Source organism: Microcebus murinus, chromosome 5, assembly GCF_040939455.1.
Source record: "Microcebus murinus isolate Inina chromosome 5, M.murinus_Inina_mat1.0, whole genome shotgun sequence".
Lineage (NCBI taxonomy): Eukaryota > Metazoa > Chordata > Mammalia > Primates > Cheirogaleidae > Microcebus > Microcebus murinus.
The window spans coordinates 101,937,312-101,958,506 of record NC_134108.1 but is presented as its reverse complement, the minus strand read 5'-3'; the positions used below and the strand labels follow the sequence as shown (position 1 = coordinate 101,958,506).

General features: G+C 49.7%; 2 protein-coding genes across 4 annotated transcripts in view; one reads left to right on the top strand and one right to left on the bottom strand.

The window, feature by feature from the left end:
* The window catches only part of UBR2 (ubiquitin protein ligase E3 component n-recognin 2), a 133,182-nt gene extending 126,291 nt beyond the window's left edge, over window positions 1-6,891 (top strand). For all 3 annotated transcript variants that reach the window (XM_020287012.2, XM_020287010.2, XM_020287011.2), the window contains exon 47: window positions 443-6,891. In XM_020287012.2, coding sequence (XP_020142601.1) covers window positions 443-584 — 142 coding nt within the window. In that variant the 3' untranslated portion in view covers window positions 585-6,891. The remainder of the gene's footprint in view (window positions 1-442) is intronic.
* Window positions 6,630-19,401, bottom strand: PRPH2 (peripherin 2). The gene is made up of 3 exons (XM_012773186.3): window positions 18,532-19,401; window positions 9,567-9,813; window positions 6,630-6,842 (listed from the first exon to the last, which is right to left on the bottom strand). Exons 1-3 carry the CDS (start codon window positions 19,110-19,112, stop codon window positions 6,630-6,632), a joined length of 1,041 nt encoding a protein of 346 aa, XP_012628640.1. The 5' UTR covers window positions 19,113-19,401.
* Between the last annotated feature and the right edge of the window lie 1,794 nt (window positions 19,402-21,195).

The window sequence follows — 21,195 nt, the reverse complement described above, 5'->3', positions numbered from 1 at the left end:
CGCATTTGGCTGCTTCACTGAGTCTTTGTGGCATCTGACACATAGGAGTCAGAATGTTCTTCAGAGTGCTCTAATAATTCACTCACCGTCTCCTCTGCCCCCCCTTTTACATGATACCAACAAAACGGACAATGAATGGGTAGTTTTAGCCTCTCAACCCAGAACCCCCTGCTCCCCTACCCCACTCCCTCACCTACTCTGGGCAGGTGTGGGATGTGTGCTTTTTCCTTCCCTTTTCAGCAGACACTGACTCCCCTTCAGCTGCTCTTGGCAAACCTTCAGAGCTGATGTGTTTTGTTCATAGCCACAGTTACCTGCTGGACAGAAAGTTTGCAGAGGCTCTAAAACTAATAACTTGTAACTTTTCCTAAATCAGGAAGGGTTGGAGTATAATAGATGAATAAATAGAATGCTTCCTGAGTGACATGTGTCTTCTTTCTAGGCGGGGAAACCCTTTACATTTGTGTAAAGAGCGATTTAAGAAGATTCAGAAGCTCTGGCACCAGCACAGCATCACAGAGCAAATTGGACACGCACAGGAAGCAAATCAGACACTGGTTGGCATTGACTGGCAGCATTTATAATATCTTCACTACCAAAAACATAAACTTGGACTTTTGTAACACAGTTGGCTTTTAAAGAGAGAGTAGGATATAAGTTCTGAATTTTGAAATAAATTCTTTATTTAAATTTTCCTTCCCAGTTTTATTTTTATAGTTTCTGGCTCCGGGGACTGATGAAAATCATCTTCCATGGTCAGATTTCCTTGCCCTGTTTGCTGTGTCCCCCAAATGTAAAGCCTTGAGTATCAGGATCTGGCGAGGAGCTTCTCTTCCTGGACTAGAGCACAGCCCCTTCAGGGAAGTCTGACTGCGCTCGACTGTTCCCAGAAGTCTGAGCCATTTTACGTTATTGATTATAGTGAACTCCAGGTTTGAAGCTGATTCAATAGAGGGCAGGAAACAAAGTCTCTGTGGTCTCTTGGGGTCATACTTCCTGGTTCCTCTCAACGCTGGGACTGAGTTGTGTTCCTCTCCGCTGATGGGACCCTACCTCTAAGAGCAAAGCAGTTGATTTTGAAGGCAATATTCTCTTCTCCCCATCAACTGTGAGAGGGTTGGTGGACACTTGTGCAGAAGGAGCCCGTGGGGAGGAGGTGGGTTCTTAGTGTGCTGGCAGGTTTTCCAGGGCTGTCAAAGGTTGAATTTTTTTTCTTTTTTGTCAAAACTTTTGGCTTTAAGAGAAAAAACTCATTTAAAGGGCTTTCTGAAAACTTAAAGAATATCCTACTTTTTCAGACGGTAATAATCTTTGTTATTTCTAAGGCTAAATTGGGTGCATGGATGTGTCTAGAATCAAACACTAGTGAAAAAAGTAAGAACTCAGTGTTTCGAGGGTCCCCACCCCACCTGCCCAGCATTTCCCAGAATAGATGATAGCTGCTTACCTGCTGGTCACTCAGCCAGTCCTGGGGTGTCCTGCACCCAGGCTTTTTACTCTTTTTGAACATTATTGTTCTTACTAAGAGGTGCCTTCCTAGAATGATAGCCGCTTAGTAAAATAGCTTATAACTATTACATAGCACACAACTGCTCTTGTTTGATATACATACGTGTGCTGAGAGCTTGAAAGTGATGGCAGATTTAGTGGAGGAATAAATTCTGAGCCAATCTACTTCGGGGCTACGGAACAAATGAATAATAGGAGGCTCTTGGATGTTTTAACCAATGCAGGTGACCCTTTCACTCAGTTTTCTCTGAATTGCATTTACAAGTTCGATTCACTCAGCTACCACTCAGCTGTGCACGCTCCGTAGAATACACAGGAGATAGGTCCAAATCCAGACCTGAGGCTAAGATAAGTGGGGGTGCAGAAGCCACATTCTTCTTCAAAGTAGCGTGTCAAAGAACACCTCCTCTTGAAAGGGTGACTTGAACCCTTCTTGCTTGAGAATGGCTCACCCAGCTGAGAGAGGAGGACCAACAGGAAGAAAATTAAATTAGAATCCACATCTCTCCCCCTTTTTCTGGCCTTCCATTCATAAGATCTGTTGTTTGCGGATGGCAAAATTAATGTTTATTTTTACCTTTGTCACTTCTGGTCCTTTAGCTTATTTTAAATCCAGCTTCTTTTGGCTTTTCTCCATGTGTTCACCAAGCTTAAATTTTAAATTGTAAGATCGGGTTTCTCCCTCTGTAAGTGGATTATAAACATTTTCACCCAATCATGACAATACTCCAGCTTTCAGACCTGACTTCCTAGAAGCCTGGAGTTAGCAGGGGGATCCCTGGATACCATTCTCTGAGAATGGCAGTGTGGGTAAAGATGAATTTACATGAAACAGCAGCATACACACCTTTTTGTTTTCCGGTGTTAAGCTAGTCGTCTTCCCTACCTAATGAATCATCGTAGTTTTATGATTTCTTCCGCATGTTTTATGTTTATTGTAGAAATGTTTATATAACATATGCTTTCCATATCAGGGATAATCATATCTGTTTAATAAATTGGCTATAAATTTAATATCTGTGGACAACTTGTAAAGTTTGGAAATGTATCATATGTAAAAAGTTTAAAGATATTCAAATAAATGCTTTAGGTGTTGACATTACTTTGGGTTGGCCTATATCTTTCTGTTTTGTTTCATACACTTAAATGCCACAGTAGTGTTCCCCATGTCACCTTGCTACAAGTAAAGTGGGACATCTATATTAGCTTGAAATTTAAGAGGCTTATATTATTAGTGTTGATTATGGCCATTAGCCAAACCATCTTGACCTTCGCAGAGAAAGTGTAATCATCGTTTCAGCCGATTAAGTTTCATATTCATTGGCTATGACAGCTTGTGACCTTTCCGGACCACTTTGGACCTCAAGTCACTAGAAAACAGGACACTCCAAGACCTGTCTCTGGGTTTAAACTCTTGCTCATCCTTACCTGGTGATTTCCAGGTCCTTGTCCTTAACTCCCCAGACACTTTCTGCTCTTGAGAGACACATGTAGGAAGGAAGCTGCATTCTGTTCATAGGGTGTTACTGCCTACAAGAGTTCTGCTGTGCTTTTCAACATCGTCTTGAAAGCATCAGACAATAAAACAGCAAGGTTTCCGTTGCACGGCCCGTCTCCTGGTTAACTCTTCCCCCAGCGTACTCCCTTCCCTACTCTTATCTTCAGTTCCAGGACTCATGAAGCCCTCTGACACACTCCCGCTCTGTCCCTACTCTTGTTTTTTTAAGTCAGGTTTATTGAGGTATATTTTATAAAAAGAGAAATGCTTTTAAGTGTACAGTTTTATACATTTTGACAAATACATACAGTTTAACAACCACCACAATCAAGAAGTAAAACAGCTCAGTCACCCCACAAAGTTCCCTCGTGCCCCTTTGTAGTCAGCTTCATCCCCGACCCTGACCACTGCTCATCTTTTTCTGTCCCTTTGTTTTGCCTCTTCCAGAATGTTCTATAAGTGGAATCATATCATATGTAGCCTTTGAGTCTGGCTTCTCTCGCTAAGAAGAAGAATGCATCTGAGTGTCATCCATGCTGTTCCTTTTGGTGGCTCAGCAATATTCCATTGTGTGGACATTTATGCAGTCACAGGTGACGGGCATTTGGGTAATTTTTGCTTATTACTGCTACAAACATGTTTAAGCTTTTGTGTGAACCTAAACTTTCATTTCTTTTGGGTAAATAGGATTGTCCCTTATGTCTTAATCTTCCACTCTGCACCATCCTTGGAGTACAGCATTCTCTAATCTCTAATTTTGCTGTTCAAAATTAGATTAGGGGCACTCATCCTCTGTTTTAGAGGACAGGATGAAATACCATTGGCAGTTAACGACTGATGCATTTCTCCCTTTCCAGCCAATCTCACATCCATTGAGAACTGGGAAGGCATCCCCTCTCTCCTCTGGGCTTCTACAGTATTCCACAGACACATTCCTGTTCCACATGGTGCTGCCTGTGCTGCCATTAGGGGCCATCTTTTTATCCAGTGGTAGAGGAGCAGCCCTGATTGTCTTGGTCCGCGCTGCCCCGACTAAGCTGCAAACCTGCTGGCCTAGCAGAACAGACGCCCGGACAGAGGTGCAGGGCAAGCCCCTAATCTCATTAGTGCATATTGAGGTTACTCAGGGCTTATATCCTGGCAGCTCAGTCCTGGGCTTGAAGCATGTTGCAAGGGCTCTTGAACTGGGGCCACAAATTCTAGGACACCCAGCTTCCTAAATGTTCTAACTAAGGAACCATCACCTATTTCTTCACTATAGAATGAGAGTTTTAAAAATTGAAGTCCTAAAGCCCTGTCTTTACTTCTTATGCCACCACAGGGCTAGGCTGTCAGAACTTTAAAAACTAGATGAGTCCCTTTGGATAAATGAATTTATACTAGCCCTAGGAAAGACTGAGGTTAGACACAAGGAAGAACCTGGTACCAGAGTCTTACTGGGTACTGGTAGGTGACCAAAAGAGATGGGTGAGTTTTCTCTAGCAGCTGGCTGGATACCTGAGAAGACTTGTTATGATGCAGTTAACCACCCTAAGTCTGCTCTGAACCTACTGAGATTTATCATAGGGTCAAGTCACCCTTGGTCCTCCCAGCAGCTTCCAGATTCTCAAGATTGCTCATAGCTGCCCTATAACCTGGCCCTTTGGAGATTCATTTCCCTGTTTGTGGAAATACGTTTTGCCTAGGGCAGAAGAAGAAAAATGGCTTGGAATTTTTGCCTAAATCACTAATCTAAAATTCCACATATTCGAGCTCTGATTCAAACTCTCGCAAATGTTGAGAGGCATGATACCCATGCCATGTTGGTAACAGGAGTTGTTAACGGTGCTTCCCTTTGGGGTTGGTTTCTTCTCTTTTTTAACAAACACTAGCTAGACTAGGGGATCTTGTGATATGTTGTTGCATGGACTAAGACAGTCATTTAACAAAAGTGATTTTCATATAATATATATTTTAATGTCTATTATGCAGCTGTTAACAGCATAGTTACATATGTGGGCCTAGAACAGCACTTTCACAATGGTTTTCAGCACTCCTGAGAGATGGAGGCGAGCTCAGGGACCCTTACTAGAGATGGCTGGCTCAGCATCTTCAGTGTTGATCATTCCTTAGTCTCAAGGAGACTCAGAAGTCTGATACAACCTGGGACCACAGTCTGACAGGGTGTCCAAACATCTTTGATCTGGTCTTCTGCTTGGGAGAATTAGAGCCCAAGAACACACCCCAGACAGCACCAGAAGTCTCACTTTCCCTACACTGAAATTCTTAGGACAGAAACGAACCCAAATTCAGTCCAAAGTAATCTGTTCCTGAACACCATTGCTTGGTCAGAAGCAGAGATTAAGTTACGGACTGCTCCCTTTCTGTTTTCTACCCTCTGGCTTTGGTCTCCTGCCAGATAGGAACGAACTCTCTTGAATGTTCTACCCAGCTGGCAGAATTACGCTGGGCAGGGGCCTGGGATGTCAGTGAAACTCTCTCCTTCCCAAGCTTCGGAGGAAGCTCTCCTAAAGGAAGTGAAAACTCTTTTAACAGCTGCTAGCTCAGGAAGTTGGGTTATCTCAAAGAATGTTCTTTGATACAGAAGCATTCCAGAAATAGTGTGTTGCAGGATGGGTGTCTGGGGGAAGAAACAGAAGCTCCCAGAGGACTCCTTGGCCTCCACCGTAGACAATTAGTGTTGTCCATGGGGGCTGCCATGGCCACCTGTGTAGGTGTCCCTGGGCCCACCAAGAGACGAGGCCTGGTCTCCAAAGGGAGACTCCTGCGTGGTGGTGGTTCCTCTTCCAGGGCAGGCAGCAATCTGGCTGACCCAGTGCTTCTGTAGACAAGCCACAGGGCATCGCCCAGCACTTTGGGGGTGGAGTGTTGCTGGAACATGCCAACAACCTGCCTTCGTCAACCCATGGCTTGCTCTAGGCTACGTGACTGAGGGCATGTGAATGTGACACAAAATGACACAAAAGCAGGCCTTTCGCTATATTTTTGGTGGGGGGGAAGTAACCCTCGCCTTAAAATTCTCTTGCCCCATGATGGAAGAAATCCTGTTTAGAGCCTTCAGTGCTTTGAGAGTCCATTACTCTTAGAAAAGTATAACTTGCCCCCACCTTCAGGCATTAAGCAAACAAAATGGCCGACCTGTCAATCTTGGCATGAAAAATGTTGAAAAGACAACACGGCCATTCAGTTTTCAGACTCCTGGGCTTATGCACCAAGTGACACTCTGGACCTAGAATGAAGCAACTTGGAGCTCCTAACAGGCAGACTCTAAAAGGGGAGCAGCCCTAGGATGTGGATGGAACTGAACTCGTCCTGTGCTGTGAGAACGCAGGTCCTGGGGTAGTCATCCACTGAGAGGCCCCTGAGTCGCCACGAGGGCACGTCCTAGGGTGATGGGCCTGTGGGGGGGCTCGCTCATTCACATTTTGAGTCAGTCATTCAATAAACGTCTTTAAGCCAAATGCTTTAGGGACCCTAAACTTTAAATTCCACCATCAAGAAGAGTCTGTAAGATGGCGCCCGCCTTGGGAGATTCGGGCTCTCAGAGTTGGACAAAGGGGGTATCCGTGTTTCTTGGAGTCCACTACTGCTCAGTGTTCGGGAGGGGAGGGGCCCGCGGCCCTCAGCCAGCCTCTGGGGCCTGGCCGGCGTCTGCACCCTCGGCTTCCACCTGGTTGCCCTTGCCCAGCTTCTTTACGCTTTCCAGAAAGGCCTTCCAGGTCTCGGGCACGCTCTTCTCCAGCAGCCAGCCCTCGCTCTCGCACTCGGGCTCCTCGGGGTTGGGCACACTGTCCAGCGCCGTGTGCAGGTAGCGCAGCCCCGCCGTGATGCTCACCTGGGGGGGAGAGCAGGATTAGAGGGGCCTGGGAGAAGTAGCTGGGACTTGGGCTCTTAGGGACCCTCAGGAGCCACCGGCCGGTTCCTCCCTGGAGCCCTTCAAAGGACGTGGGCTCTTGCTGAGTCTGGGTTGGCGACAGCTGCCCCACCCCAACTCAGCCTCAGTGCCCCAGACACCTGCCTCTTCTCCAGCCTCATCTCGGGCTCCTCTCCTCCTCCCCTTCCAGGCACCTGGGCTTCTTTGGGTTCACCCACACCTGGCACTTCTCCCCTCTGGGTCTTCGCCGGTTGCGATTCTGTGCCTCCCGCATCGTCCCTCTCCGTGTTCGCCTGTTAATTCAGCTTCACCCCCTGGCGAGCTCCCTGCTGCTCGTGCTCCCTCCCCTCTCCTCCCCAGGCACCCCCATCCTGGGTGTGTCATTCCCGGGTCCCTTCACCTCCATGCCCACCCCCCGCCCTGTTCCTGGCACGCTGCTCGGCACACACTGGGTGCTCAGTAACTCTGTTGGATGAGATTAAAAAGTCAGCTCCTTTTCTGCAAACACTGTGATGTGTGGCTTCCCTGTACTTCCGTCACTGGGATGAGTGTGGCGGCGAACGGACGCTGGTGATGGATAATCGGGATTTGCTCCCTGTCATGCGTCGTGGCAGACTCGGTGCCCAAATACCAAGGACCAAACCTAAGCGCTGGCACTTAACCAGCCGTGTGACAGGGAGACCCTGCTTTGTGCTTCGTGTGGTCTCAGAGGAAACGGTGCCTGCCGCCTCCTCTGGGCGCCAGGATGCTTCAGCGTGCGTAGAGCACGCCGCAGCTGGTGCACAGTGAGGACAAACAGAAGGTCAGCTGTCACTAGTTATTAGCTTGGTAGGTATTGTTTGCACTTTTCTAATAACACCCCGTTAACCACTTGTTCTACATGAACTCCTGGTTTGCTGTCCTCTGCATCTCCTCGTAGGAGTAGCAAATTCTATCTGATTCGCCCAGCACCCCAGCACCAGGAACAGCACCAAAAACATCTGTTAAATGAATGCTCTGGGGGCATTTTATAATTACAGTAGTAAATTATAATAGTAACTGACAGAGTTTTAGATTTTTGTTACTGTTATTGTCAATTGAAAGTTTCATAAGTATTTTTACAGCAGAAAAAGTCACCTCCTCCAGGAAGTCGTCTTGGTGTGAATGCGTCCGCTGTGATCACCCCCTGCCTGCCTGAAGGAGGCCTGCTGCACTGAGTTTTGCACTCGGACCTCCCTTGGGTGCCTAAGTTAGGTGCCATCTCCTCGCTGGATTGTGAAGCCCAGGAGGGCAAGGCTAAGGTCAGAATCCTACCATTAGGCTCAGCCCCCCTGGTGTACCCCACTAAAGGCCTCGAGTAAGAGTCAGGGGCATTCCAACTCCCTGTTCCCAGTGTGGTCCTATGCAGTCACTAGATTCCTGGACAGGTGTGTAAACCCAGATGCAGCCAGTGGAACCCCACTGTCCCACTGACTTCTGTTGTCCTTTCAGTCTTCATGGGTTTGGGGGTATATGCAACTGTTTAAACTTCTAGCACTAAGCTTCTCTCCTCACTCTACCTGCTCATTCCCAAGACTCTGCCTCGAGCAGTCGGCAACCAATAAATAGTCCTGAACGTGCTGAGTTGGCTTTAAGAGTGACAGAAGCCTTCCCGGGCGGGCAGCACCATTCGTGTCATGGGAGCGTATCAGCCACAGATGTGGTAAACCGGGTGAGTTTCCACAGCACTGGGAAAGTAATCAACTTAAAGGAACCCTTCAGGGAATCTTCTCTGATGGAAAATGCTTCCCCACCTCATGTTTCTGACTTTGTACATTTGGATTGCGAGTCTGGATTTTCTGCTGTCAAAGTAGCTCAAAGCAGGCACCTTGAGGCACCCTCTCATTCAGCACCGAGAGCAGCGCCCGGCACACAGTAGGTGTTGAAGAAATACCTCTTCAGTGAATGAATTCCACACATTCACTGAGGGCTTGCTTACGTTGCACTCCCTGTAGCTACAGAGTGGGGTTAAGCATTACAGACGAGATAGATGAACCCACAAATAAATCAGACTAACAGGTAAATGGTACCCAGCATCTCAAGAAGCACAAATCCAAATAGCTCCCATTTACTGACCGCCCGCCCCCAAGGTACCTATTGTTGCAAATGTTGCCTCCCAATGGTCTCTAAAGCTACATGCTAATCCCCCCTATAACAGAGAGGTGAAAGAACTTTCCAAGACCTCAGAATCAAAAAGTGGAGGCCAAGACGAACCTCCCTCCAAAACATGCTAAGTGAAAGAAGCCAAACGTGTAAGGGGTTCCATATGGTAGGATCCATTAATCTGAAATGTCCAGAATAGATACATCCACAGAGACAATGCAGATTAGTGGCTGCCAGGGGCCGGGGACAGGGTGGGGAGAGAGTGAGTGCTTCATGGGAGTGAGGTTTGCTTTTGGGGGTGATGGAAGTGCCTGAGAGCTAGATGGAGGTGAATGTACTAAATGCCATTGAACTGTTCACCTTGGGTTAATTTTACGTTCTGTGTATTTCACCTTAATAAATTATTTTTTTTAGGTGGTAGGAAAGAAACCCACAAAAAGTGCAGGACTGGGGTTCGAGCCCAGGCTGAGCTGACCCACAGCCGACCGAAGGCTGGTTCTGAGGGGAGAAGCGAAACTCTCCAGGCCGGCCCCACCCGGCCAACCCAGCTGGCCCAGGGCCTACCTCCAAGAGCCACACGAGGAGCGTGATGACGCCCATGGAGTTCATGAGGCTGCTGTAGTAGCTCAGCAGGGCGGCCCTGCAGCCGCGCACCCACAGGTTGAGCTCCTCCGTCTGGTGGTCGTAGCTGTAGTGTGCCGAGTTGTTGGTGAGCTGGTACTGGATGCAGGGCCGCGGCGAGCTGGGGTTGCAGCAGCTGAAAGGGACGCCGTCCACCAGGTACCGCCCATCCACGTTGCTCTTGATGCGACTGGAGGAGAAACAGACAGCTGGAGGCGGGCTTCTCACCAGGCACCAGTTCCTCCCACCCCCAGCCTTTGCAAGCCCAGACTCTTCATTCATGCCCTTGCTCGCTCAATAAATATTTGCTGTACAACCGGCTGTGCGCCAGCCACCGTGCTAGGCACTGAAGATAGAGTAGTGTAGTGAACAAATGCCCTGCCTTCCCGGAGCTTCCGTCCTAGAGGGTTGAGGCAGATAGTATCCAAGAGGGAATACAGGAAGTCACCCAGCCATTGCTGCCCCAGCCTGCAGCAATTCCTTGGGGCCATTCCAGGCTGGTTGGAAGAGCAGCCGGACAGGCCATGTCCAATGGACGAGGTTCTGGCTGCCGTGCGTGGCCATCAGACTAGCTCCAACTCCCTCACCAACCTCATCTCTCCCTTACGGGTCACTGGTGACCAAGGCCCCCTCCAGCCAGATGTTCCCAGGGCCTGTGCAGAGGCCGCGGTTGGAGACCCGAGGCAGGCACAGTCCTGGCCCCCAGGAAACTCCACCCCAGCCGGGAGGGGGGAGGGACTTGGCTGCAAGCTCAGCTCCACTCTCCAGGCTGACAGGGCTCCCTGCCGGACTTTTGCGTTTCCCTATTTATGCGTGTGTTTGTTTAGAACACACCGTATCTTCACGCAAGTCCAGAATTCAAAAGGGATCTTTGTAGGTGAAAAGTCTCACCTGCCCCCAGAAGCAGGCTGGGCATGTTCTGCCTGACTCGAGTGTGGCTACCCAGGTGTCTATGTGTCAAAATTCACGGAGCCACACGCTTAGGATCGGTGACTTGACTGTGTGCTTGGCATCTTGAGCAAACAGTAGCACACAGACAATGCATTACATAATAGCAGACTTTACAACACAAGAATAGAAAGCATGCAATTGTTTACAATAGAAATTATTTTCATAATAATGCGGTTCATTGAAATAATTAGACTGAAAAAAAGATGTCCATGTTTAGCTTCTAAATAAAATCTCTTTAATACAGCAAGTCTCTTTGAGCACCACAGTAGTCTTAAAAACAAAAACAAAAAAAAATAAAATAAAATAAAGAAAAACAATACAGCAAGTCTCCCACTCCTCATCTCTTGGCCTCCAGTCCCACCAGTGTGGCCAGCTCTACCTGTCCTTCCAGAGAGGATTCAGGCTTGGACAGGCAAACACATTCTGCAAAATTTCAAATTTTTTTCTGTTTTTTTAAAATCCAAATAGTAACATTATATAGACACTGTCTTGAGCCTTTCTTTTTTCCCTTAGGCTACATCTTAGAGATCTTTTCACGCCTGTCAGTGGAGAGCGTCCTGGATTTTTTTTTTTTTTTAATGCATGACATGGTGTTTCCATTGTGTGGATGGCCCCTTGGGTACGTGCCAGTTCCCTCCTGAGGGAAGTTTGGGTTTTTCTGAGTTTCCTATTAATACAGATGTGGGCATTGGTCACTTTGCACATTGTGAATGTATCTAGAAGGTAAACAAAAGGGATCCCTGCGTTGAAGGGTGATCCGGCCAGATCCCTGCCGTGTCTCTCCCCTGGGGGCCCCACAGTCAGCCCCCCACGGGCCATGCTCCCTAGAGCCCATCCCCCGCAGCCACACCCGCTCACGCCAGACTTTTGATCTCTGCCAACCTGACAGATGAAAAGTAGCCTCTTGGGTTGTTTTTTTTTTTTTTTTTTGAGACAGAGTCTCGCTTTGTTGCCCAGGCTAGAGTGAGTGCCGTGGCATCAGCCTAGCTCACAGCAACCTCAAACTCCTGGGCTCGAGTGATCCTTCTGCCTCAGCCTCCCGAGTAGCTGGGACTACAGGCATGCGCCACCATGCCCGGCTAATTTTTTTTTATATATATATCAGTTGGCCAATTAATTTCTTTCTATTTATAGTAGAGACGGGGTCTCGCTCTTGCTCAGGCTGGCTTTGAACTCCTGACCTTGAGCAATCCGCCCGCCTCGGCCTCCCAAGAGCTAGGATTACAGGCGTGAGCCACAGCGCCCGGCCTCTTGGGTTGTTTTAATTTTCATTTTTCTCTCTCTCAGTGGAGCGGAGCGTGTTTTCATATATTTAGGAGCCATTTCCACTTGTGCTTCCTTTCTTATGAACTGTGCTGATTTCCGTCCATTATAACGAAGGCTTTCGGAAGGCCAGAGGACCGGCGGCCCTGGCTGGCACGGGCGGGCGGTGTGGCCAGGCCCCAGCGGGCGGGCAAGGACCCAGGTTTGACTCCCAGCTCAGCCACACGCCCGCTCCCTCCCTCTGGACGTGCTCCTGCCCCCTCCCTGCTTCTGCTTCATTATTCATATGCGACGCAGAGTCGCCATGAGGCTTGTAAGGAATGATACATGTGAAAACGCTGGAAGAGTGCCTGCCGGCACATAGTAGGTGTGCAGTGGGTGTGAGCTCGTGGACTAAGGCCGCCTTGCCGGGCGGGTGGCGGAGCAAGAGCTGAGTGCTACGGGAGCCGACATCGGGTTGTGAAGTCGGAACCAACCACAAGACGTCCTGTCTCAGGGCAGCAGTCGCTGTGTGGCGAAGCAGCTGTGGGCTCCCTGAGGGCGGGACCGTGTGGGACACTCTTGGTGGCAGGCCCAGAGCGGAGCTCTCTGGCCACACCAGACAGGTGCCGGGAGACACTTGTGGCTGACACCACCCACCACGCCCGTCCCCACCAGAGCCACATGCCTGGGGAGTGCGGAAACTGGCATGCTCAGCTCTCCCCCCACGGGCCCTGGCTCAGTGTCAGCTGAGGGTGTCCTGGGTGGGGCGGGAGGTGTTGGGGGGCCTCAGCATGGGGCTCCCACTCCCCTCTAGAGGGGCCGCAGCCTTGGGCACAACTGAGCAGACCTCCCACCCCCCACCAACCCCAGCTTCCCTCGTCCCCAAACTCAAACGCTGGTTGTCCCCCTTCCTGACCTTTGGGCTGTCCCTGACCTTCTCCCCAGCACAATATTCCCTCCGAGCCAGCCCCAGTGTCCCCGTGGGGAGGTGGGTGGCAGAGAGCACACGCTGAGTCCCAACCCCGAGAGCTGTGGGGCTCAGCCTCCCTGGCCCCGCGTGAGGTGGGAGCCGTCCCTTCCGCGTCCCGGGGCTGTGGGGTGGATGAAGGAGACGAGCAACACGTTAGATGCGGGCTTGATGCACAGTAGGCCCTCAGAAAATGTCGGCTCCTCCCACAGAGGAGAAAGCGGGGCCCAGAGCAGGGCAGGTCACACCCAAAGCCATGCAGGAGGAAGTTGAGGAGCCCCACAGCAGCGCCCACTTGTCCCGTCTTCAAGGTTTCCCGGGCCTCTCTTCTCCCCCCCGACCGTTGGCTTTTATAGTTAAACTTCCTGGAAAAGGGTGAGTTCCCTCTCCTCGTCCCTGTCCAGGAGCCCTTTCCTGTCACCAATCCTTCTGCTCCACCCCCCAGGCATCCCTCCACACTCTAACATCTGTGATGTGAGGGCAGGCCCCTGTGCGGGCTGAGGCCACAGAGTCCCTGAGCTGCTGCCCTGCCCTGCCCTGCCTCCCTGACCCCCAGCGGACAAGTCACCCTGCTGGGCTGCACAGGACCTCAGACTGGGACTTCTCAGGGCAGGACCCGGGTCAGCACTGGGGGCAGGCCAAGCTTGGTGGAGGCTGGGACTTTTGCCTGGGCCCCAGCCTGGGGCCTCCTGGGGTCTCACACCTCTGGAACCAGCCCTCTCCCGCCCCAACACCATCATGTCTACTCAGTGCTTGCCCTCATTGCCCTCATTCCGGGCACAGATTAAGGCCCCTCACCCTCTTAAGACAAAGCCAGGCCGGGGAGAGCGTCTTAGGTGGTGAGCCGGCTATTTATATCCGCATGTTTCCCAGGTTGCAAATTTCTCTCTGCCAGGGCTTGAAAGGGTCTTGATTAAGACAAGGCCTACGTTCCCGGCCACCCTCCCAGAGCAAGGCCACATAGACCCTGGGAAAATCATCAGGTCAGAGTTTTTTCTGGAAGAGCCAACATAATTTAGTAGGCGAATCAATAAACCAGTAGGGAGACCGTATGGAAATGAGCAGGGGTGGGAGGAGGAGGCGAGAGCAGAGCTGGGAAGGAGTCAACCCCACCCAGATGGCAGAGTGATACCCTTGAAAGCTGGCAGCCGCCTTGACCTCTCTGAGCCTCAGTGTTCTCATCTGGGAAATGACAATTTAAATACCCGACGAGCGTGTAGTGGGGACTAAATGGGATAATACACACAGAGCACCTGGTAGATGGCAAGTGTTTAGTATTTAAGATTTCTTTTTTTGAGTAGTGCTGTGTTTTGAATGTGTTAGATTCAAACCATAGTATAGATTCAGATATCGTGTGTTAGAAATTTAATCGCCGCTGCAACAGTGCTGAGAGGAGAGGCCTTTCATAGGTGGTTAGGTCATGAGGGCTCTGCGCTCAAGGGTGGGCTCAGCCCGTTATCTCAGGAGTGGACTCCTGATGGACAGGATGGTTTCAGCCGCCATCCCCAGCCCTGGCCTCTCTTGCCTCTGCCCCCCACCACGGATGACACAGCAGGAAGGCCATTGACCAACACAGGCCCCTCAACCTTGGACTTCCCAGCCTCCAGAACTGTCAGAAGTAAATCTCTATTTTTTATAAGTTATCCATCTCAGCTGTTCTGTTAGAGCAGCCCAAAATGGACTAAGACAAGTAGTCACTGGATATAAGGTACTGTAGGTGGTGAGGGAGGGACATGAGGAGGAGACACGGCCCTGTCCTTAGGGAGCCCAGTCTGAGAGGACACATGGCCCCGTCCTCGGGGAGCCCTAGTCTGAGGGGAGACATGGCCCTGTCCTCGAGGAGCCCCAGTCTGAGGGGAGACACGGCTTTGTCCTCAGGGAGCCCCAGTCTGAGGGGAGACATGGCCTGTCCTCAGGGAGCCGCAGTCTGAGGGGAGACACGGCTTTGTCCTCAGGGAGCCCCAGTCTGAGGGGAGACACAGCCCTGTCCTCAGGGAGCCCAGTCTGAGGGGAGACACGGCCCTGTCCTCGAGGAGCCCCAGTCTGAGGGGAGACACGGCTTTGTCCTCAGGGAGCCCCAGTCTGAGGGGAGACATGGCCCTGTCCTCGAGGAGCCCCAGTCTGAGGGGAGACACGGCTTTGTCCTCAGGGAGCCCCAGTCTGAGGGGAGACATGGCCCTGTCCTCAGGGAGCCCCAGTCTGAGGGGAGACACGGCCCTGTCCTCAGGGAGCCCCAGTCTGAGGGGAGACATGGCCCTGTCCTCAGGGAGCCCCAGTCTGAGGGGAGACACGGCCCTGTCCTCGGGGAGCCCAGTCTGAGGGGAGACACGGCCCTGTCCTCAGGGAGCCCAGTCTGAGGGGAGACACGGCCCTGTCCTCAGGGAGCCCAGTCTGAGGGGAGACACAGCCCTGTCCTCGGGGAGCCCAGTCTGAGGGAGGAGACAGCCCTCTAGCCAAGATCTGGTCTTCTTGAGACATCTACAGGTTGTTGAGGAAGAGCAAGCAGGTACCTATAGCCCGTGGGTTCCTTGGAAAGAATGGTGGAGTGGGAGAGCTTGGTGCCAGCTTATCCCTCAGACTGAGGCCCCCAGGCTAGGCCCACCTGGCTGGCAGTTCCTGGGGCCAAGGCCTCTGAGCTCTCCCAGGCTCTGCCTTTCACCCCAGGACACTGCACCTTTGCTCATCCTGAAAACAGGGGAGAATTTTAAAGGAATTCTTATAAACTGGCTAAAGACCTCATGTTCCTCAAAAAATGCAATGAGATGTACAAAGCAGCTTTGTACAAAGTATTCTTGCCAAAACTGAGCCTGATCCAACCACACCTCAGCCCTGACCACTGGTTTACCAGGAAATACAGGGGACAGAAGAACAAGTTAGATGACACAATTGGCTGTGATCGCCCAACTTCAGAACGTGGGAAATTCTACCGGACAAACGGCCCAGTTTCTCCAACGTACACACAGCACAAAACAAGCGTAAGAGAGTAAGTAAGAGAGACAAAGGATATCAAACCACCAAACACAAAGCATGCATTTGGTTTGAATCCTCTTTTAAACAGTCAACTATAAAAGACATTCTGAGACAATCGGAGAAAACTGAACACAGACTGGGCAGTGTGCGGTGCCCGTGATTTCCGGTCACTTCCGCAGGCTCCGTCCCTGGGGCAGTGCTTTCCATTCTGCGCCACGCACAGCTTGCTGGACTAGGCTAGAGCAAGTTAGGTCCTCACCTTCCAGCACCTCCAGTCCAGCCCCGGAGAGGAGGGGCTGGGCTCCCCAGTGCCCCCCAGGTGTGCCCCTCAACCTTGGGGCCCCCTAGAAAATGAGGATGGAACTCGTGGTCCCAACCCCCAAAGACCTGCTTCCCGGACGGGCATCGTTCACTGCCCATTAATTTATAGGGCAGTGGGAAATGATATTGTGACCTTCTCTGGGCAAAGTGATGCCATCAGCCTGTCCTCTTGCAAGCACAGGCAACACCACTACGCTGTGAGGCCACTAGAGGCTTTGAAAGGGAGAAAGGCATTTCAATTCTATCATTGTCTCTTAAGACCAGCTTTGTGGAAAGTTAATGCCAACAGACACATTTTTTTCCCCGGAAATTTAGCCTAAGGGACATAAGACACAAGCTAGAGAGAAGGGAAGGGCTCAGAGATTCCCATTCCAGCATTACTGATGGTAGAGTTAAGAACAAACTAAATGTCCACCTAAGGGTGTACATTCATTCAGTGGAATATTATGCAATCATTAAACATGATCGTTTTGAACATTGTCCAAATGTTTTACTCTCAGATTACGAAAGGGAACACTAAATTGTATTTATGCTGTGGTTACACTAGGTTATATAAGTGTTAACAAGACTAGACTGAAATGTAGAAAAATTAAAGCCATTGATAAGTTGTGGATGAGAATCTGGTTTGAATTTCTCTCCTTGTTTTTGTTTCTCTTGATATTGTCACTGTATTCTTTAATTTTTTATTTTTAGAGATGGGGTCTCGCTATTTTGCCCAGGCTGGACTCAAACTCCTGGCCTCAAGCAATCCTCCTGCCTCAGCCTCCCAAAGTATCTGGGACTACAGGTGTGCACCACTGTGCCCAGCTGGAGAGTTTGGATTAAGCTAAATATTTGCCTGAAAGTTTGGATCCACTGACCACTGGAAGTAGAGTGACCTGGATAATTTCTCTACTCTGGGACAAAAGGGGATTTGAAGTTACAGACAGATTTGTAAGCGTCTCTCTAAGGGCTGACTCCATGCAGAAGATAATCAAGGAAATAACAGATGAAAAGGTGGAAAGCCCCTCTGAGCAGTTCACAAGGGCTGGTTCTACCACTGGCCTCTCTCGCCCCCAAGGAATTCTGCTTGTCCCTCTGGCTTCAGGCCCTCCTGGCACAGCTTATACAAATCATGCCACCTTGTGCTATCCGTGCAGACCCATCGTCTAGGAAGGGCAGAGCCAGGTACAATCCTCCCCCCGACTGGGGATTTGTAGCAGTAATCTCCGTGCACAGAGGAGATAAGGTCCCCGGCAGTGACCTTCACTCTGACTTCCCTCCCATCTGCGGGGTGGCTAAGACAGCCGTCTGGGGTTCATTAATGTTGTCTGGGCTTCAGGCACGTCCTGCTCCTGGTGCCAACACCCTGAGTTCAAGTCCCCCTTTGCGCTTACCAGCCTTACTCAGAGGAACAAGTGAACCCCTAACCTCAGCCAGGGCAGGGCAGAGTAACACAGAGAGAAAAGGTGAGGGAGGGCTGCCGGATCAAGGCAGGCTGCCCTTTCCCTGGAAAACCACTCACGACCCACTCTGCTGGGAAGGGCAGCCTTCTAGAATCAGCACGCAGGCCGTTGTCTCTAACACGAAGATTGAGGTTCTGACCAACATCTCCCTACAGCCCATCGCAGGATTTTATTTTTACACACGCCAAGAACATTTTAGAAATACTTTATATCAGTGTGGAATGCTCTGCTTAAAAAAAAAAAAAAAAGAAATACTTTATCATGTGGCACTATCATGATTTCAGAAGTAAACATCACTAGGCCTTTAATGAGCACCTGCTGTGTGCAAGGCACCAGACAGAGCTAGGAGGCGAGCTCGAAAGACGACCATTCCCAGTGCCTCCATTTAGAAGACAGGCAAAGCGAAGGCCCGGGGTGGCGAGTCACTTCCCCAAGGTCGCAAGCCAATTAACAACAGAGCCAGCACGACAGCCAGCCGAGGTCTCCTGACAGAGAGACTCCCTCTCTGTTCTTTCCCCCATACCCAAGGACAAACACCTCGGGAGTAGATGCTCAGACTAGAACGTTTGGAAAACCTCGGAACTAACCAGGAAGTTTAAACTTCTGGGACAGAATAACCTCCTTTGAGTGAATGAGACAGGGAGCCAAGGACCGTTTCAGCCCATGTGATCTAAGAACGGCCCGTCCCTCTTGTATAAAGCCTACACGCATTCCTGCCAAGGCTGCTTGCCTAGGGACTCCTATCCAAGCAGCTCATCTAACGCGACACCTTCCTCCTACCTTAGCCAACATCACGTTGAACCATATGAAGTTGCCATTTTATGGGTCAAAGCAGTTAGAATATTGGCAATTTCATACGGTTTAACCTAATACACGCTCACATCCGTAGTACTAATAAGCCGTATACTCAATGGGGAGGAAAGGCACTGGTGGGGTGGGGTGGGGTGGAGGGTGACAGAGGCCTCAGTGTCCCCATATAGCCCTGACCCTGGGGCTGGAGGCCACTCACTCTTTGACTTCTTTGGAGGAAAAGTCCAGGTAGCGGTTGCTGATCCACTGAATCTCAAACCAGTCCCGAAAGCCGTTGTTGCCGCAGCATTTGAACTCGATCTGCAGCATGTCGATGGTCTTCTTCATGAAACACCTGCCGGGGGTGTCCGTGTCGCGGTAGTACTTCATTCCGTTCTTGAGCCCGTAGGCCAGGGTGCTCTCCAGCGAGCCCCGCATCAGGAAGCAGCAGAGGGCCACGAGGAAGAGGACGATGTTGAAGGAAACACAGATGGCCAGGTACGGCTTCAGCCAGGGCTTCCACTTGGCGTACTTGGCTGGGTCCAGGGAATCGTAGCAGATCTTGCCAGCCAGAGAGTTGAAGACACAGGACAGCACCCCCACCCCTATCAAGGAGTTGGGCACAAAATGGCTCTCCGAATTATTCATCACATCGCTCCTCTTCCGGAGTTCAATCTTCAGGAACAGCCCGAGGCTGAAGATGATGATGCCAGCCAACACGGAGACCCAGTTCATGAGCCAGAGCCCTTGGGCCAACTTGACCCGCTTCTTCTGGTCGAACTTGACTTTCAGCAGCGCCATGCTTGCCGAGCGTTGTCCGGGCAGCCTCCCACAGCACAGCTCCCACTCCCAACCTTAAGGAGCTCACAGGCGGACCACTCAGGGCCTTGGGAAGGGTGCAGAGGGGCCAAGCTGCAGGGAGCTGCTGCGGGGGCTGCCCATGTCGAGCCCCCCTAGCCTGGGACCCCCGTTAACTCAGTAGCAGCGGCAGGGGCCTCCGAGTCGCAGCTTGTGCAGGGGCTGGTCCTGGGCGTTGTTTCTTGCAGCTCCCTTCCCAGCCAAGAAGGGACAGCCTGAGAGCTGCAGATTAAAAGTGGGATCCCAAGACGTTTCGCTAATCTCTTTAGCCAGGTTCATCCCATTAGATAAAGCCAGGCCAGCCCCGCAACATGGCGGAAGGCAGCCTCCACGCACACTCGGGAACAGAGAGCTCCGGGTTCGGCTTGGAGAATCGGGAGCAAAAAGGGCAAGACTGGGCTTAGTCTGGAGGTCTGCTCAGATCCCACGTCTCCCCAGAAGCTCATTTCCAGGCCAGTCTCCTTCGAAACTTAAAACTTTCTGTGGGACAAAAGAAAGTGTTATTTAAGTGACAGATTGTGAGAAAACACTTGCAACACGTAAAACAAAGAATGAATATGCAAACATTTTTAAGCTCCCACAAATTCACAATCCAAAGATCAACAACCAACTGGGAAAACAGATGAAGGACAGGAACAGGCGATTCATAAAAAGGAAACTTAGAAAGTCCAACAATCTGGAAAAGATCATCAACCTGAGTAGTATGCAGGGAAATGCAAATTAAAACAATAAAAGACCAAACTTGATCAACCAGATAGAACATCTGTCAAAGTTCAGTCACCAAAGAGTATAAACAAAGGTACTGAAAATGGAGCTGTACACTCTTGATGAGTCTGTATATTTTTAATTTTGTTATTTTTAATTAATGGACTATTTCTTAGAGCAGTTTTAGGTTTGTAAAAAAAATTGAACAAAAACTACAGATTAATTCAAAATACTCCTTATTTAAAAAAAACTACAGAGAGTTCCCATATACTCCTCTTCCCCCAGCCAGTTTCCCCTATAATTCATACTTGCATTATTATGAAAGATTTGTTACAATTAATGAACCAATATTGATGCATTATTATTAACTAAAGTCCACTGTCTACATTAGGGTTCAGTCTTTGTGTTGCACAGTTCCATCGCTTTTGCCAAATGCATAAGGTCATGTATCTGCTATTATTGTATCACACAGAGTAGTGTCACTGCTCAAATTATTCCCTGTGTTCCACCTACACATTCCTCCTTCCTTTCCTCCCCAACCTTAGGCAACCACCATCTCTATACTTTGCCTTTTCCAGAATATCATCATACAGTTGGAATCATACGGTATGTAGCCTTTTCAGACTGGCTTCTTTCCCTTAGCAATATATGCATTTAATGATCCTCCATGTCTTTTCATGGCTCAATAGCTCATTTCTACTTATCAACAAATAATATTCCATTATATGGATATACCATGGTTTGTTTATCCATTCATCTATTAAAGAATATCTTGGTTGCTTCCAATTTTTGGAAATTATGAATAAAACTTCTATAAACGTGCATGTGCAGATTTTGTGTGTTTTATTTGCAGCTCATTCGGGTAAATACCTAGGAGAGCAGTGGCTGGATCCATAGAGTGAGACTATATTTAGCTTCGTAAAAAACTGCCAAACTGTCTTCCAAAGTAGACGTACAATTTGCATTCTCACCAGCAATGAATGACAGTTCCTGTTGTTTCATGTCCTTGCCAACATTTGATATTGTCAATGTTTTGGATTTTAGCCATTCTATTACTTGCATAGTGGTATCTCATTGTCATTTTAATTTGCAATTCCATAATGACATCTGATATTGAGCATCTTTTCATATGCTTATTTACCATCTGTGTATCTTCTTTGGTGAAATGTCAGTTCAGCACTTTTCCTCAATTTTTTTTTTAAATAGGGTTGTTTGTTTTCTTTTTCTTTCTTTCTTTGAGACAGAATCTTGCTCTGTCACCCTGGCTAGAATGCAGAGGCGCCATCATAGCTCACTGAAACTTCAAACTCCTGGGCTCAGG